The 18,718-nt window shown below is 35.0% G+C and overlaps 1 protein-coding gene across 6 annotated transcripts in view; it reads right to left on the reverse strand.

Annotated features, from left to right (window-relative positions):
- Positions 1-18,718, reverse strand: part of arhgef10lb (Rho guanine nucleotide exchange factor (GEF) 10-like b) — a 44,883-nt gene that overhangs the window by 7,352 nt on the left and 18,813 nt on the right. For 5 of the 6 annotated variants that reach the window (XM_058763053.1, XM_058763055.1, XM_058763056.1 and 2 more), the window contains 13 exons: positions 18,491-18,568; positions 17,860-18,039; positions 16,961-17,077; positions 16,726-16,818; positions 15,726-15,896; positions 13,792-13,937; positions 12,786-12,827; positions 12,254-12,426; positions 10,758-10,873; positions 9,388-9,515; positions 8,541-8,641; positions 8,269-8,390; positions 615-701 (listed from right to left, as the gene is read on the reverse strand). In XM_058763053.1, coding sequence (XP_058619036.1) covers positions 615-701; positions 8,269-8,390; positions 8,541-8,641; positions 9,388-9,515; positions 10,758-10,873; positions 12,254-12,426; positions 12,786-12,827; positions 13,792-13,937; positions 15,726-15,896; positions 16,726-16,818; positions 16,961-17,077; positions 17,860-18,039; positions 18,491-18,568 — 1,554 coding nt within the window. The remainder of the gene's footprint in view (positions 1-614; positions 702-8,268; positions 8,391-8,540; positions 8,642-9,387; positions 9,516-10,757; positions 10,874-12,253; positions 12,427-12,785; positions 12,828-13,791; positions 13,938-15,725; positions 15,897-16,725; positions 16,819-16,960; positions 17,078-17,859; positions 18,040-18,490; positions 18,569-18,718) is intronic. The other variant, XM_058763054.1, reaches the window with a different exon arrangement.

Here is an 18,718-nt window from a genome sequence, read left to right on the forward strand (position 1 = left end):
ATGAATGAGTCATTGAATCGTTCATTCAACCGATTCATTCAAACACTGATTCATTCAAAAATAAAACAAGTGATCGTAGGCCTCTCCTAAATAATACCCACACTTGCTGTAAAAATACAAGTTATATGTAATATCTAATGAATTTTACTTAATGAGTATTCAGAACGACATCACACTTGCTTATGAAATATCGCTTAAATATAAACTGAATACTGTGCTGAGGCAAATTATGGAGGTTCAAACCCTGCAGGGAATGATCCATGAACTATTTCCATTGTGCCTTTGACCAAGTATACTGTATGTGGATAATAGAACACCTGCTAAATGACTACTTAGTAAAATGTGATACTGGAGGTCTGGGAAATTGGCATATTGTCATTAAGTTTAAGTAAGGGGCTCAGGATGTTCTCAGTTGTACGGTCCTGATGACAGCTCTGGTTAGAGGTGGACTATTCAAATGTTTGTGGGTGATTTGTTTCCCCATAGGTGCATCAGAGGTGAGGTGAGGGAAGTGCACCATCAGAGATGTGCAGAGATATTATGATATTCCTGCACAAGTGTGGTGATGATTTATAAAGAAGAAAAGATGTTCTCTTTGTGAAAAGTGTACCTACCCATAGGTAGCCCTGAGGCAAGGATGTGCTAGCGGCAGAAAACCCAAGAAGAGAACAGTGGACCGGGTTATACAGGGCAGCCTGCAACTGCAAAAAAAAAAAAAGATGAAGAGATCACTTCAGGAAATTAGCATTAAAAGCTGCAGCTCTGGAAATCAGTTGAAAATTACAATACTAAAAAAATACAATAAAATGTCTTTTAAATTGCTATATACACACAAACTACATTAAGATTTTTTTATGTGTTTGAAAGAAGTCTTTTTTATTTTAAAAATGTATTTATTCCTGTGATGGCAAAGCTGAATTTTCAGCAGTCATTACTCCAGTCTTCAGTATCACATGATTCTTCAGAAAATATTTAAATATGTTGATTTGGTGAAAACTGTTGTGCTGTTCAATATTTTTAGAATTCTTGAAAAAAAAAAAAAAACTGGGTGTATTTTAAAAGAAAATCTTTCATAACAATATAAATGTCTTTACTGTCACTTTTAACCAATTTAACTGCAAATTGTTTTCCTTTTAAATCTTATTTATCCCTAACTTATGAATGGTAGTCTAACATGGTTTCAACAAAACTGTTAATATATTTAAATAGAATTAATTATACACTTTTTTGAGTAATTTCTATTTTCTGGCAGACGTGCAATTTTACTCTCACTTTGTATGTCTACCACTATATTTCAGCTTCTGCAATGTGGGATGCAGACAAATACAGCGGACTATTCTGGTGCAACTGCAGTTTTATTCTGAACACTAACAAGTGATCAGCAAAAATTCTGAGTCGATCAACAAAAAGGCAGGATATTATTCCATTTACCCTCAAAGTAAGCATCTTGAGGCTCGATTTCAAGCAGGCAAGCATTAAGAGTAGCCTGCTTTTGACTACAGGAATCTTTGATATTAATCAAAATGACACAGTGTCACTCATAGACCTTAAGCTCGAGCTCAGAGAAATGTCAGTTTGCTCAATGCTAAAGGAAAGTCATTTAAACTTAATCCTGACAAACTCTGGTTTTTCATCATTCATGGAGCTGTACTTGCATGCCAATTACAGACATAGCTGCCTGGGGTATCACCAAGATGGCTGCCAAGTGAACTGAATTGCCTTAAAGGGATATTTTCATGTCAAGAAAGGAAAGTATCCTTTTAACTGTGTTGAATGCACATTTTGTTCTAAAACATGAACATTAGAGTACTGCTGCAACAGTGGGATCAAAGAAGAAAAACTGTTTTTTGCATGTTCAAAACACCAACTCGGAGCCAAAGGATTATCTAAACTAAAGGACAGAATTATACGTTTATTTATTTTATTTTGGATTGAAGGCTTTAAATGGGGCATCATAAATATGTTTCCCGTTTCAGAAAGACAGAGAAAAACGATTGCATTTCAGATTTGTACAATTCATTGCATTTTATTTCAGGGTGGGAAAGGCATGGGGCACTCTTAATTTTATACACTTTGTTGTCCATGTTTTGGCAGCTGTGGCGGCTCTTATACATGCTGAGTTAGTTCACATCTAAAAGAGCTGGTGGCCACAGCCAACACTTGGCTTGGAAAGAGAAGTGAAGGAAGTTAATTGACTGCAGGGTGTTTTGGCTCAAATTAGACAGACATAAGGTTATTAAACACCCATTGCCATTCACATATAATTTATGCACAAGCCAGAGAAGCTATTATTCCAGGTTTAATCATCAGGGCCCACATGTCTGGTGACAAACCCACCCCTGCTGACACTGTGCTAATATTAATTAAGAGCACACTGTTTACCACAGCAAGACAACACATCATTCAGCACATAACTTAATATTAACTATAGCACCTTGTAATTACAGCTCATGAGAAGTATACAGCTAAGGTTTTAAGGGTTTTATTTTCAACATAATTGCAACATAATAATGAATGTATCATCATGTCAAAATCCATCCAGTCAATTTAATTATTTATTTTGTTTCGGGTTTGTACTAGTACATATTGCTTTTTGAACTTTGAAAACGCCAGGTTCCATTTCTTCGAATCACATGGAAAAACAACTACCAGGAAATGTACAAAAAAGGTCTCCTTTTGTGATGTTTGGAATGACATTAAGGTGAGTAAATAATGATAGAACTTTTCCATTTTAGCAGCTTTAAAAGACCATAATTACAGTGTTTTGCTTTTTCACACACACAAGACATTTCCTGTGATTGCGTTTCAAATGTCCATTAGATGGGACAATTTATCCTCGGTGATGGCAGAAAAGTACAGCCATAGACAACAAGCAATTTCTTGACTTTTAGACAAAGCTGTACAAATTTGATTACATGTAGGCTTACAAAAATATTTATTTATAAATAATAAAGTATAGTCATTTTTAAAATGATTATAACAATTTATATTTTAAATAAATAAATGTAATTTGTTGAATCATTCACATTATATAGAAACGGGGGACTACTAAACGGCTTTTATCTGTAATGTAATGAGAACATTACATTTTCATGACAAATTAGCCTATAGCAGAGTTTCATGGCAAGAGAATGACCTGTTTAGATGAAACGGTCCTTATTGTGTTTGAGGAGGATATTGTGTGGGAATCGGAGGCTGCCGCTGTCCTTCTCCTGCTGTGAGCCTGATGCTCAATACTCTGATGTGCAAAACTTGCTCTTCCTGGATATGCACAGTGGGAATGGAGCCCCTTTTCATCTTAAGCAATCTACTGGGGCCACGGCTTTTATTCACATTTTCCCCTCCGTGGAAAAAACAGGCAGAATATTTAATATGTACATGAATTAGCCCACTGGAATTATTTATACAAGGTTCTGTGTCAGGCTTGTCATTTTCTTTCAGAATGTGCTGCTTATGCGCTGCTGTATCTTACTGTAGCATTTTAGAAAGACATCTTAATGACCTGACGATTTCTAGTGTCCTCATTCCTTCTTTCTGCTTCTCAAGCTCATTATTGCTTTTTGCGTTCTGATAATATGGAGGTGGAAAGGGTATTTATGAGAAGAGTGATTTAAAAGACAGCCACATTTATCTCATGGGTGTTCCTCACTTCACATCACATGCAAACGCTCGTCTATTCCTGCATCTTCTCTAGCAGGCACAGATCTGCCTCGCTTTAATCTGCAGTAACAAAGGTTTTCTCCCCCCACTCTTTAAACCATCAAACATTTCCCACAAAAACGTTTCTCCTACATAAGTTATGCAAGTAATATCTAACAACTTCTTTAGATCTACTCTGTCACAAACATACATTTGTATATGTACAAAATATAAACACATGCTTCCATTCATGTAGTATCTAGAAGCTTCTCTTTTGAAGAAGACAATCATTCACTTTGCTCCATTTTTGACTTTTCTTGGAAAACAAGGATTTTTCAACACTGATTTAATTGGCTTGCTCACAGCGTTGCCTGTCATGCACTAGGAGAAAACTGTGCAAGGGGTCAGGGTTTGTTAGCATGGTCCAGTTAGCCTCTGATGGTATGTCATGTCTACAACATTAAAATTTTTTGTATTTATAATTTTTTATTTGGAGGTCTTAAAAGACTTTGATGTCACAACTCAGGATATAAGGATATATACTGTATTTTATTTTTATTTTTAGCCAGTCATCTGTGCTGTAAATTACTTTTTTTGCAATATCTGCAAAATGTTAATTATTTTACCAAAATAAAATGAATGTTATTTTTTTTATTCAGTAATTTGTATTATTTAGCAAAATATTTCAGGTCCCACAAATTCTTTGGTTTTCCAGAATCTTTTGCATATTTGAACCCTTTTCAACAATGACTGTATGATTTTGAGGTCCAACTTTTCACACTGAGGATAAATGAGGAACTCATATGCAACTGTTAAAAAAAAGTTCAAACGCTCACTGATGCTCCAGAGGGAAAACTGATGCATTAAGAGCCTGGGGGTGAAAACTTTTGAACAGAATGATGATGTGTACATTTTTATTATTTTGCCAAAATATCATATTTTTTTCATTTAGTACTGCCCTTCAGAAGCTACAGAAGATGTCTACATGTTTCCCAGAAGACAAAATAAGTTCAATTTACCCTGAACTTCAAATTCAAAAGGTTTTCACCTCCAGGCTCTTAATACATCTGATTTCCTTCTGGAGCATCAGTGAGCATTTAAACTTTTTTTTTAACAGTTGCGTACGAGTCTCTCAGTTATCCTCAGTGTGAAAAGATGGATCTTAAAATCATACAGTCATTAGAAAGGGTTCAAATACAAATTATGCTGAAAAAACAAAAAACAAAAAAAAGACCCTGAAGGACTTTTCTATCCAAAAAAACAAACAAACAAACAAAAAAACACCTGTGAATCATCCACATCGAATGGGTTCACTTTTATAAATTCAACTATTATTTAATATGTTAACATCTTTAATGTGGAATATATTTTTCAGGTCAGTACTAAAAAATAAAATAAAAAAAATAACATGCACTTTGTATGGTCCCTCTTATTTTGGTAAAATAATTAACATTTTGCAGATACTGCAAAGTATATGTAAAATTTTGACCACAGCTGTGTGTATACATATACATACACACAAAATATATATCTACACAAAAAAACATTTTACACAATTTTTAGTTTTTTTTTTTAGTATTGTAATTTATAAAAAAATGCCCCAGATTTGTTTCTTATTCAATAATCTGGTACACAGTCTGTCACAACATGGAAGAAATATGGATCTGTCGCTATTTCTGTTTCATTACACTTCATATCCAAGTATTATATTTCGGTAAGCAAGTACACTGAACCTCATGGAAGTTTTGTTATTAAACCAAGTAATCAAATCAACTGCAAAGAGCACACGAGCTATGAAGACATTTCTTCTTGGGACTTGTAAACTACAGTACAGCAACATATTCAAACTCATTTTGGGCATGTCTGGCACTGAAGTGTACTTCAAAAAGGATGATGACAGAATGCAGATGAAAGCAGATGCACATTCCGTAAGTAAAGACGAGCGTTTGTTCAGTACCAAAGAGGAAAGATGTATACACGCTTGGTGAATCACAGGCTGACTGAATGCAAATATAGGCATACAGAAAGAGAAGCCTTAGCTTTTGGGAGAAAGTTTGATTTGATCACAGACCAAAATACTAGGGACTATATTTAGTCCGTAATCTAAACCTTCTGCCAGTACTGAACAATGGGTCCTAAGGCTGCAACCGTATGACTTCAAAGTACTACACATCCCAGGCAAAAAGAACATCCACCTTCAAGAGACATCAAAAACATCAGGTGTAGGATCAGACGAGCATGTGACGTTTGTAGCTGTAAGAGCGACACATAAAGCAGCCAGAAGACGCATCAGCCACTCATCCAGAGTTGATAGAGGTATGGAAAGCAATCATTAAAGGGTGATTGCATCACATTTTGAAAATAATAAAGTGAATGCACCGACAGCAAATGAGCTGAAGCATTTGTCATAGTGCTACCTATGGAACACATTTGCTATTAGACATTAGGGATTTGGGAAGACACTTGAGCCACACAAAAAAAATCATTTTTTGTCAGGCAGACAGAAAACTAATGAACCAGAACTTTTTGAGGACAATGAGAAAACTATATTACATTAGAGCTATTGGTTTTGTTTGCAACTGTTTTTCTTTGTTACAAAAATAACATGTACAAAATGTACAGAAACGTAATCGAAACTTGTACGGCTATACTGTAAATCCATACATTTACAAACATGCTTTTTCCTGGAAAATTGTGGTATCCGGTGAACAACATGGTTTGTGGCTTACAACACATTTTTACTGATGCTTTAATGACTATTAACAAGTCGGTATTGCAATTTCGACAAAACCTCATCTGTGTTATCCACAGATAAAAAATTTTTAAATACACTACAGAAATCAACGAGCCACCCATTGAGAATGAATATGAGATACTGACCTCAACACAAACTGTAGTTCAACAACAAATCATAACAGTACTATAAAAGCAATGAACAGAACTCATCACTAATAAATATAATCAAAACTGGACCGGCAGAAGGTCTTGAATAAAAATATGAAGTCCTGTGGATCCAAAGTATTGACCAGATGTTGAGAAGCTGCACACCGACCTGGAGGTGTAGGATAGCAATGCCGTACAAAATAGAAGATCAAAGCTATATGTAAATGTAAGGAAACATGTGTTTGATGCAGATACCATGTCCGATTGCAAATACTATGTTAGAAAGATTTCCAATCCACCAAGTTGTGCAGTACTGATAGGGCAGATAAAAGTTTAGCATGTTGGCCAAGGAATATGCAGTGAATTATCGTCTGCCACATGCATACCAATGAATGTCTGAATCTAAATCTGAGTACAATCTGCCTTGTCTGAGATCAAACACTGACTACCCAGAGGAAATGTTTTTCCTGCAGCTCCACAGAAAACATTGCACATAGGTTGCTCTTTCAGGAGTTCACAGTTAAGAGTGTGCAGTGATATTTCAATAGCTGTTTCTCCTAAAACTGTTACTTTTAAGAAAAATCTGAAATGCATGAGACTTAAGCAAAAGTCTTCATATGTTTTCCATTTAATCTCATTGCTGTCTAAGTCTTAGAAGGACCCCTTTTCTAAAGTAGAAGGCAGCTAGCTATATTTTCATGTTTAAGAGTAATTACTTAAAAAAAAAAAAAAAAAAAAAAGTAAAATGTTTGCTCTTAGTGATAAAATATTTTATTAATATAATCACAAAGATGACTTTTCAAAATGAATTCAATTTGATTCTGTCTGTACTAAAAGCCAATTATTAAATATTATATGGAAAATATTATTAGTATTTTATATATATAATTTTTAACTGAATGTTTTCTACCCATTATTACCGTAATATTAGATGTATAAACCCAAAGGGAAATATTTTATATAGCAAATATATATAAATACATAATTGATATATTTTCAACCTAATAATAATAATAATAACAACAATAAATGTTTTTTTGAGCAGAAAATCAGAATATTAGAATTATTTCTGAAGGATCATGTGACTGCAGTAATGATGCTAAAAATTCAGCTTTGAAATCACAGGAATAAATTACATTTTAAATATATTAAAATATAAAACAGTTATGTTAAATAGTAAAAATATTTCTAAATTTTACTGTTTTTGCTGTACTTTGGATCCTTCATATATATATTAGGGGTGTAACGATACACGTATTCGTAAATCGTATTCGTACCGAACCGTGAATTTTGTGAACCGTTACACCCATAATATATTATTATTACACACACACACACATATACACACTTTACACACAAAATATATTAAATATATTAATATTCAGAAATGTTACTAAAAAGTATTTTGATTAAATTGAAAAATATTATTCCAAAAGATAGTGTTTTAAAAAATATGTTTTTAAAATTAAATCTTTAATATCTGCAGACCCTTAACATTCTCTTGAAAACTCTACGAGAAACATATTAAGATCTCATTTATAATTTTTTCTTCCAACAGGTATAACACCACAAGTCAGGCTTACATTTAACCACCTGCAATTCACTTACAATGATAACAGAACTTTAATTTTTCAGTCGTTTTTAGTAAAACGCATAACACAAAATGACTTCTATGTCTACAGTAGCTGAATAGTGTTCTTTCTTAAGTTTACACAAATACAAATTGGTTGGTTGGCTCTCACTTACCTTCAGATCTTGCATTTTTGGGGTAAACACAGGCAACCGGCAGGCCAGCAACGGGCACCAGAACGGAGGCTTAGTCTTTTCATCATCCTCTACGCACACCCAGCCAGGCAAGTTCTCCTCTCCTACACAAACGGTAATAAGCTTAGCCAGAGGCGCAATACTGTCACTGAAACTCAAAGCTTTTATACACACAAGAAAATGAATCCATGAAAATAATAAGTGAAAGATTCATGTCAACAATGTGTTACTCGTGTTTGAGATCCCACACTTACTCAGGGCGATTTTGGCCAGATGCAAGCGATTGACCCAGGAGATTTTGCTAATTGGACTGGGCGTACTGAAGACCACTGTGAAACTGACTGGACGGCCAGACCTGTCAAGGGATGTACGCACACACACATCCACAAACTGTGAAAATCCAAGAGGGATTCAACACAATCACAATCCAAGTGAAACAAAGCTTCTTTCAGTTCCACGCATGACTAAAATTAGTATGTACAGCTCTATTTGTGCCAAGAGTCAAAATAATTTGTGTCTGCTGGAAAAAAGCACATGGCAACAACAAAAAACATAATTCAGCTTAATGCAGGGGACTTCAACAGGGGGTCCACAATGGTACGGCAGGGGGTCCGCCAATTACTGTTTGATCTCAAAATAATTGTTTCAAAAAAACGGAAAATAATGAACTTATTTCAAACAAAGCTTTTATTGTGCTTCCCATGCTACAGTGTATAAAGTAAACTGTAAAATAATGAATATGCTGCATTTATTTGAATAAAAATACAGTAAAAACTATAAATGTGACATATTATTGCAATTTAACATTACTTTTCATTGCCTTAAACCATTATGGTCCATCAGAGTTTAAGAAAGCTTAAATCTTAAAAGCTGTTCAGTCAACCTCCAACTGATCAGCAAAAGTCTTTTGGCTCAGTGGACTGATAGAGTAACTCCAAAGAGCCTGTCCAAGACAAATCCAAAAAATGTAAATCGTTCTGGTACAAGTGTGATGAAATGAATGACTATGTTTCAGTCAGTGTAAATGTCACATCCACCCACATTTGAGGGGAATTCAATACACAGCTCTGTTTTGTGTAACCTGTGCCCACTGGCACTCACTTGTCAGGCTTCCCAGGAACCATCAGCCGTAGACGGCACTTGTTGGCACACTGGATCTCGTCCTCTTTGATGCGGATGAGCCTCTGAAGAGCCATGCACCAGTCCTGCCCCACCGTAGTGTTGAGATTCTGTACACGTACACAGTCACATTTACGGGAGACAGCTGTCAGACTGACTAAGCACGGTTACCACACTTAGCGCCCTGCTTTTTGACATTTGCAACATAATTAGCACAAGGAGAGGTTAAAGAGCGTGAAAGCGACTCAATAGAGTGCATTAATGCCCACCCGGTTTTTCAGCGACACTGGTTCCAGAAGTGTTTTTTCCATTCATTTTTCCCACAGGGATTTTAAAAAGGCCTTGTTAAAGCATTATGAGCCATGAACCAAACCAACCAGCTCTGAGGTGAACCTCAACATTGCAAACTTTGATTTGAAGCAAAAAAGTAACTGAAAATTGGACCAAAAAAAGACAACAGTACAAGACTATTTACCTATTGTTGTTAAAAAGCAATTTCCCTATGGAGAAGACCGTTGCACACTATAGGGACTACGAATGGGTCGACTAGGCGATCAATGAGGTTGACCAGCTTTTCTTCAGATTTTTTGTTTTTGATTTTCAATATTTTTAGCAGGTGTGCTTTAAAAGGAATTGATTTACAATGGAAACTTCATGTGGAGAGTGTTAGCATGCTGACAGCGTGCTGTGCTTTAGACTGTCAGTGCGGTAAACTCTCTCAGAGAAGTTGCATCTTTAAATTCACCCCCTTGAAAGCACTGCTGCTACAGCTATCACAGCAGAGCTTTTGTTACAAATCCACCATCTTCAACAATACATTTCAAGACAATTACTGTCGGACTTCAAATCGCCTGCTGTGAGCAATGTTTCTGTTAGCATGCATAATCCGTTTTTTTTGTGTGAACAAAATTTGTGCAGAAGTTTGCAGATGTTTAGCGAATATATAATATATATAATAATAGTTGTAAGTAACGCCTGGATATTGGGTGAATGTATATTTAATAATGTCAAATGTTAAATACTTAATTTTTTATTAATTGGTGTCTGGTAGAAACATCTTTAATTCAGCCTAAGGGCTTCCTTAAAGGGATAGTTCACCCAAAAATGAAAATTCTGTTTGAGAAAAGTGATTCATTTGGTCTTATCTTGCATATTTTTTGTGTTTCACAAAGTATATAACGCATAACATGGGTGAATATATGAACACAGAATTTTCAATTTCCTTTAAGACCACCAAGTCGTTTAGACTATTTGACTACGTAGCTTTGCACATCTCTAATAGGAAGGAAATTATTCACTGGCAGTCAGAAAATGATCAGGTGTGCGAAGCTGCGGATGATTAAGGACTTTACCTGGTATGATCCCTGCAGGGTGCCCACCAACAACGTGACTTCCTCCACCACAGAAAGATCATGCTGTAACTCCTGCAGATCCTGATATAGCCGCGGTGGTCCCAGAAACAGCTTTCCTGAACAAATAACATTTCCATTATAATCAGTAATTATATTCACATTAAAGCTTTTGGGTCTGAAATGATACACCCCCAGCAAACTCTTGCAACGGAATGGCTGCACTCAACTAACATTGTAATTCTGTGCAGTATTTGCATCAGACTGAAAGCTCAAACACAGCAGGAAAGATGTAGAGGAGAGGGTGAACGTTCTGATGTAAGAAAGAAAAGAAAAAAAAGTCACCCAAGGACTTTCGGCTCATCTTATCCTGGAATTAGACCCTCTGTTGTGTCCTCTGACTGTCAGTGTATATTTCCCCTGCTGGAGAGTATGAGCTGGGTTTAACATTGAGCCCTGAGGAAACCTGAAGTCTGCTGAACAAGATGAATGCGGCAGGAGGACTGTGCACTGATATTAGCTCTGAGATGATTTGTTAAAGGTATAGCTGGTATAACTGTGGGGAAATTGGAATTTCTTGTGTTTGCCAGTGTTAGAGAACAGTAAAAATCTATATAATAATTTGTAAGGAGATTGAATATTAATACTATTTGACAGTGTTTTCTGCTCCTCTAGAATACAAACAATGCAACTAGTGTACTCTAATTAATTAATTTCCATTGCTTTACAATTCATAAAGGACTCTTATGAGCCAGTTCTTTTAATGAAGCACACAAAAAGTTATTGAGAACACCACATCCAATAATGTGGTAACTCGAACCAAGAAGCATTTAGTGTCAATCCTGACAGACTGTTTATATTACAACATGTAGGTAAAGATAATACTATTATTATTATTATTATTATTATAAATAATAATTCTTAAAAAATAATGCTGCTATGATATTTTAATTAATTAAAATGACAAAATATTTTACATTTTTAAAAAGAAAAGAAAATAATATAAAATATTGAGAATTTAATCTTCAAAATATTAAAACGTGTGTGTGTATATCTCTACTGTATCTATCTATCTATCTATCTACTATATATATCTAAATCTATCTATGTATCTAGATAGATATATAGATAGACAGAGACAGACAGACAGACAGACAGACAGACAGACAGACAGACAGATAGATAGATAGATAGACAGATAGACAGAGCGATAGATAGATAGATAGATAGATAGATAGATAGATAGATAGATAGATAGATAGATAGATAGATAGATAGATAGATAGATAGATAGATAGATAGATAGATAGTTTGTGTTCAAGGCTGCAATTATTCAAAAATACAATAAAAACTGTAATATTTGAAAATATTACTACACTTTAAAATAACTTTTCTATTCTATATGATCCAGCTTTACAAACTACATCAAAAAACCAAGTTCATCATTTTATCTATGCTCATCTAACCACATGAAAGGAGCACTTTTTAAAAATAGCAACCTTGAGAGTTGGTGGAGCTCAGGCGCTTGCTTCCAATCTGCTGGTAGATGCTGTCTTTACGCTGGGGGGTCTCCTGGCCCACCTCCACCACTTGCACTTGCAGCAGGGGGGCACTCCATTTAACTGCGTATTTTGGACCAATGGGGACTAGGCTGCTGATATCTGGTGGGCCCCTGATTAAATACAAAAGCATTACTTTAAGATTGCACAACAAAGTCTGACTCACAATTACAAATAATACATGATCAGAGGACGTCTGAACGATAGTGACGGAGATCCAGGAATCAGGCAATTAGAGCTTTGTGATCAGAAAGATTCCCAGAGAGCCTCACACCACCTACTGTGATTTCAGGAAATTATTATTCATGTATTCCTCTGTTATGCATGATCTGCATTGAGAACCGTTCGATGAGATTGAAGAATGCAGCAGAACTTTGAAGCCAGTGTAAAATCATTCTGATCCGAAGTCTTTGAAAACAGCATGACCCAGTGGTCATTAATGAAAAAAACCTGGCAGATGTGAGAATGTTACCTTGGCTCCTCAAAGATGTTATCAATGCCCGTTTCAATGTATCTATGTGTCAGTTGAGAGGGAGTTAAAAAGAAGATGGCCTTAATTCATAAATTATGAGCATGTAAATGAATTCTAATTTTCTGTAGCAATTAACTGTATTCATTTATTACTTAATGCTAATTAGCCTAGAAATGAAAGGTCTGTCATCATTTACTCACATTCATATCATTCCAAACCCTTATGGCTTTCATTCTTCTGTTAAACACAAAAGGATAGTTTAGGCAGGATGTTTGCACTGCTCTTTTCCATACAACAAAAGTAAATAGTGACCTCCAAAGATGACATTAAAGTATCATAAAAGTAGATCATATGAATCATGCACCACTGTATATAACAATTCTTCTGAAGCCAAGTGATCGTTTTTAATTTAAGATTATTCACAGAAAAATTCTCTCTCCCCACCAAACCTCATTTGTGCAATTTAAACATGTACATATGTAAGCATGCATATGTACATATTTAAACCTGGCATTTGAAATCTGTTACGAAAACAGCAGAGAACCAATGACTTCAAATTATGTCAAAGCTGATGTGACATGTTTTGACACGCCAGATTTGAACATGAATAAAATTTAAAAGATATGTCAGAGGAGGACATTATCAGTGAAAAACAACTTTAATTTGTCTTTTCCTCAGCACAAAGCTATCATACAGCTTTGGATGACTTGGAATATAGCATATGAGTCATATGAACTACTTTTAAAGTGCCTTTTGTCATCATTTTCAAAGCTTGACAGCTCTAGGTCACCAGATACTTTCATTATATAAAAAGCAGCATGAACATTTCGCTAAACTTCTTTTTTATTCCAAATAAGGGTGAGTAAATGATGACAAAATGTTCATTTTTGGGTGAACAACTTCAATTATATTTTTAATTATAATGCAGTTTAATTCATTTTGCTAAAACCTCTCTCGTGAAAGACAAGACAGAATTGTTATGTGCACATATGAGAGGACTGCTTACTTCACATTGATGTTTGCACAGATGAGCATGTCATTCAGGAGGAAGACTTTGCGCTCCTTAGACTTGAGGACTTGACCTTTCTCACCATAGACGGTCTCAATCAGTGTCTCAGACAGAATCAACTGCTTCTGATCCGAGTTCAGTTGCTGTTAAAAAAATAACAGTTTTAAAAAGTAAATGAATATATCCACGCCATGACAGAACACTTGCATCACATGTATGTCTGGGCTCTTCAGTTTAGATTCTTGCCTTTGAAGTAATGTCTTTTGATTGATCTTCATCATCTTAATTTCATTCCTATTCTCACTCTAACATCTTTGAATGTAACACAGTTGCAACTGAACAAATACAGAGGTTAGAGTGATGCAACCTTTGGGGATTAAAAAACTGCTTATTTGCATATGAAGGTGAGATACTGTATGTGTGCATTGCAGCTGCTGAAGGATATGGGAACGCTGTAGTGGAGTGGTTCTTAACCAAAGGATGAATTAAGATGATCAAAATGAATATATTATTATTATTATTATTACTAATATAACTAATATTAATATAAAAAAAATCTGTCATTGTAACTTAATTAAAATGAATACAAAAAAAGCATACAAACTGAATGTAAAATAAATCCAATTTCTTTTTTTCCTCCTCAGTACAAACATGATGATCTTGAACCTTCTGAAATTACTAAATAAATTGTATTTAATTGAACTGTAAGGACAGTTATTTGGACAATATTTGGCTGAGATACAACTATTTGAAAATCTGGAATCTGAGGATGCAAAAAATGCCTTTAAAGTTGTCCAAATGAATTCTTAGCATTGCATATTACTAATCAAAAACGACGTTTTGATATATTTACAGTAGTAAATTTACAAAATATCTTCATGGAACATGATCTTTACTTAATATAGTAATGATTTTTGGCATAAAAGAAAAATCAATCATTTTGACCCATACAATGTATTTTTGGCTATTGCTACAAATATACCCCAGCGACTTAAGACTGGTTTTGTGGTCCAGGGTCACATATATTAATTTCAAATGTTATTTTTGACATTTCTGGTTTTCATCCTGCTTTCTATTTAAATTTCTATCTAAACAAAATTAAATAAATTTGAATTTAATGTGTTTGTCTTCAGGTTTATAATTTAAAATCTTGCTAATAGTGGGTAGAAAGAAATAAGCAACAACAAAAAATGTAGTTAACTGAATACAAAGTAAAATATGAATACTTTTCAGATAATAAATAATTTTTAGATAACTTCTTTTGGAATTTGAGTAAAATGATGGTATATTTTATACAGTATGATAGTATAAAACCAAATTGCATTTTGCAAACAACAAGTATGTTGTTTCCAAATAAATTTAAACTGAAAAATGTTTGCTTTCTAGTTTATATTTAAACATTAATTTCCAGTGGAACGAAAGACATACACAAAAATATGCTGTTAACTCAATACGAAGTAAATACTCTTTCATAAATAATCTAATAAATAAAAGTAAATAATCTAGATAATCTTTTAATAACTTTTTTTGGCTTGACAGTATAAACAATATGTTGTCTTTTCACATTTGCTATAGTTGCCTTTATACAATATTTTAGGAAGCGGGTCCCTTGCGCTAGCAGATAGATGACCTCAGAGCTAATAGACATGAAATGAAAGCCACAAAACACAAAAATTTTGATATAATGGGGTCTTTAATAGCTGCTACTAAAATTACTTTCACTGACAACATGCCTCCCTGGCAAGGAAACATCTTTGTCAAAGCTATTTCTAGAAAGAGCAAATGTGGAAAATAGCAGTTTGATCACACTGACAGCTCATGTCCTTTCACACTGCCTGCCAGATTATCTTGTAGAGCCAAATCATTGTGTTTTTTGGGTTGGTAATGCTTTGAAGTATCCCGTGTGTGTTTGTAGTGCGGTGGTCTCTGACCTTACTGAGGTTACGGTCACTGACGCTGCGAGTGAGCTGTTGGATTTCAGCGAGCTGCTCGGCCAGCCGTTTCTGCTCGTTCAGCTTCTCGGCGAGAGTCTCAAGCTCAGTGAGGGCCAGCTGCAGTGGCAGCCTGTCCTGATGCCCTACAGGGGTGTTTTTCAGCATGTCCTGTGAAACACAGACAGATATGTCTGCATATATTCAGTAATTACTACCTAATTTTTCATTTAGCCAACACTTCTGTGCAAAGTGACCTACAATACACTTATTACAAGGTCTCCTGCAAACAAATGATGTTAAGTGGCATGCTCAATGCCACAAAAACCATGAACTGTGGTATATACACAAATAACAATCCAGTTACCAGATTAGAATTTAACTTTATTCAGTTAACATTTGTTAATTCTATTTCATGGCAACCTTTCTGTAATCGCTCTAATTTAGTTATTTCAGCTCATTTTTAACTGTAGTCTCAAACACATTTGAAACAACCATGCTATAGTACACTCGCTGTATGAACTCAAATGTCCCAGAAAAACAGCCTCCGGGAAAAGCCTCAGCACCCCAGAGATTACATGCAAATGAAGTCATTGAATATAAGACTGATTTAATGACAAAAAAATCCTTGCAGAACTTGACTTTTGCTTCTGTAGTAAAATAAGTAAGTCTTATACAAGTAATCAGCATACACAAGGGATTTCATCAGGGTTAAGTTTTACATATTTGAGCATTATCTGCACAGTATCACATCATGGTTTTGATAGTAAGTACGTGTTGTGTGTAAATGTAATGTGCTATACTTGTACTCTGTCTTTCACTTCCCCATGTGTAAAAGTCTGAGGAAATTCCACCATTATAAAATAGTTAAACTTCTTATTTGTCACTCATTAGGTTTGTTTGTTTGTTTGTGTGTGTGTGTGTGTGAGTGTGAGAGAGAGAAGGAGAGAGAGAGAGAGAGAGAGAGAGAGAGAGAGTTTAGAGATTTCAGAGTACTAACCTGCAGTAGGAGTATGAACTGAGGAAAGCGCTGAATTGGTTTGACCATCAGGCCATAAAGAGTGATTCTGTCTGTACTGGCAGCCTGCTTCTTCTGCAACCCAGAAGAACACAAAAACAGGTCAGAAAAGACAGGGACTAGAATGGAACTAGATTTTTATACTTCTAAATGTAAATGCAAGTGCAGTTTTCCCATATAAAGTGGTGAACAATTAGGAGCATGTTGAGAAGTTTACCTTGAGAAACTCCAGGAATGCTGGCTTGGACATACAAGCTTTCTTGATAAGAGCCATAGCATTGGTAAAGTTGTTGACATAGTCGCTGTACACATCTAGCACCATTGACTTTGAAAACTGGAGGAGATGAAAACAACGATCAGCTCAGTGGCAGACATAACAATCCACAATTCAGACATAACAATAAGATCAATGTACTTCGAGACCCAAAGCTCTGTAATCTACACACTTTCGGGAAAAAAGGTACAAAGCTGTCAATGGGGCAGTTAAACATCTTTATATCTTATTTATCCCTAAATGGTACATATTAGTACTTTAACGTTACCTAAAGTGTATATATTATTTGAAAGGGTACTATAACTGCCAATATGAAGGGATTATTTGCAAGATTGCTTTGCATTTACTGATCAAACTGTCTTAAACGTTATGTGCTCAGCTGCAGAGCACAGTCTGCGTGATGCAGAGGAAATTAGCACACTTTAAATAGAACTGCTGACTATAGGATGTTCCAATTTTCCATTTGCAAAGATCTCTCATCACAGAAACAAAAGAAAGTGAGTCATGTTAGGTTTTAAATACAGAGCATTATAAAGTCCAACTGACTTTGATAAGCGGATCTGACAACCCTTATGCAAAAATCTTCATCTTAACATGAAGGGAAATACAAAAAGTTATATTTGTGGCCATACAAATCATCTGGATCAATGCTATGCAACTGTGCAGTGTTTCAAATCAAAAACAAGTGTGAAAAAAATGAGGCAAATCAATGAAATCTTAAAAGTCTTTGTAACTAAAGCAAAAAAAGAAAGTTCAATGAACAAACAAAAAAAAAAAAAAAAAACAGAAGCTGTTAAACACACCAAAAATTGAACGTTTTAGTAGAACAACAGGAGACGTACTGAAGCAACAAAAAGGTCTCCGATTTTCTCAGTATTATCCCATTCCGCTACACGGGAGGCCAAAGCAATCTGAAACATGGAGTGACACTGCAGGATCTCCTTCAGCCTATAAAAAATAGGCTGGACCTTCTTCAAGCTCAGGATCCGGGGCTCCGCCTCCATCAAAGGCTTCTTATATTCCTAAAACATAAATTCAGATGGCAGGTATGAGTGAGTCTGGTCAGAATGTTCAGCTTGGGTTTTAATATCTCTGTTGATTTAAATTTAAAAAAAATATAACATTTGTTATTGTCAGTTTAATATAACACAATAGAATTAATGAATCTCCCAGATTTAACAGCACAATAAGATAAGGGTATATTCATAAATTTTGTTTTTGTCTTTACCCTGCTGAATGGACAGTCAGTTTGAATGGTTTTAGAGGGGTTTTGGGCATTTGTCAACTGCTCAGGCTGAGGGACCAGATGGCTAAATTTTTTTTAACAGGGTATATTTTCCCTCTTGTGTTATATTCCTAATTTTGCCCTCCTTTACACTTCTTTAAGAAATTTGAGGAATATTTCTGTTTATTGCATTCAGAATCCTGATATAGCATTACAGTCATATGAAATGTCATAATTGTGTCACTGACCAGCAGGATCCTCTTGAGTGAGTCTAAGTAGCTTCTTTCACTCTGGATGATAGAGCCAAGAATATGACGCCTGACAACCTGTGACATACAAAATTATGCAAAATAGGAATTTGAATTCAATTAGGTTAACTGACAGCAAACCAGCGGCTTAATATGCTCCTATGCTTACCAAGGCAGCAGTAAAATACAGTAAAAACAGTAATACAGTTAAATATAACTACAATTTAC

Source organism: Onychostoma macrolepis, chromosome 23, assembly GCF_012432095.1.
Source record: "Onychostoma macrolepis isolate SWU-2019 chromosome 23, ASM1243209v1, whole genome shotgun sequence".
In the NCBI taxonomy this organism is placed as follows: Eukaryota; Metazoa; Chordata; class Actinopteri; order Cypriniformes; family Cyprinidae; genus Onychostoma; species Onychostoma macrolepis.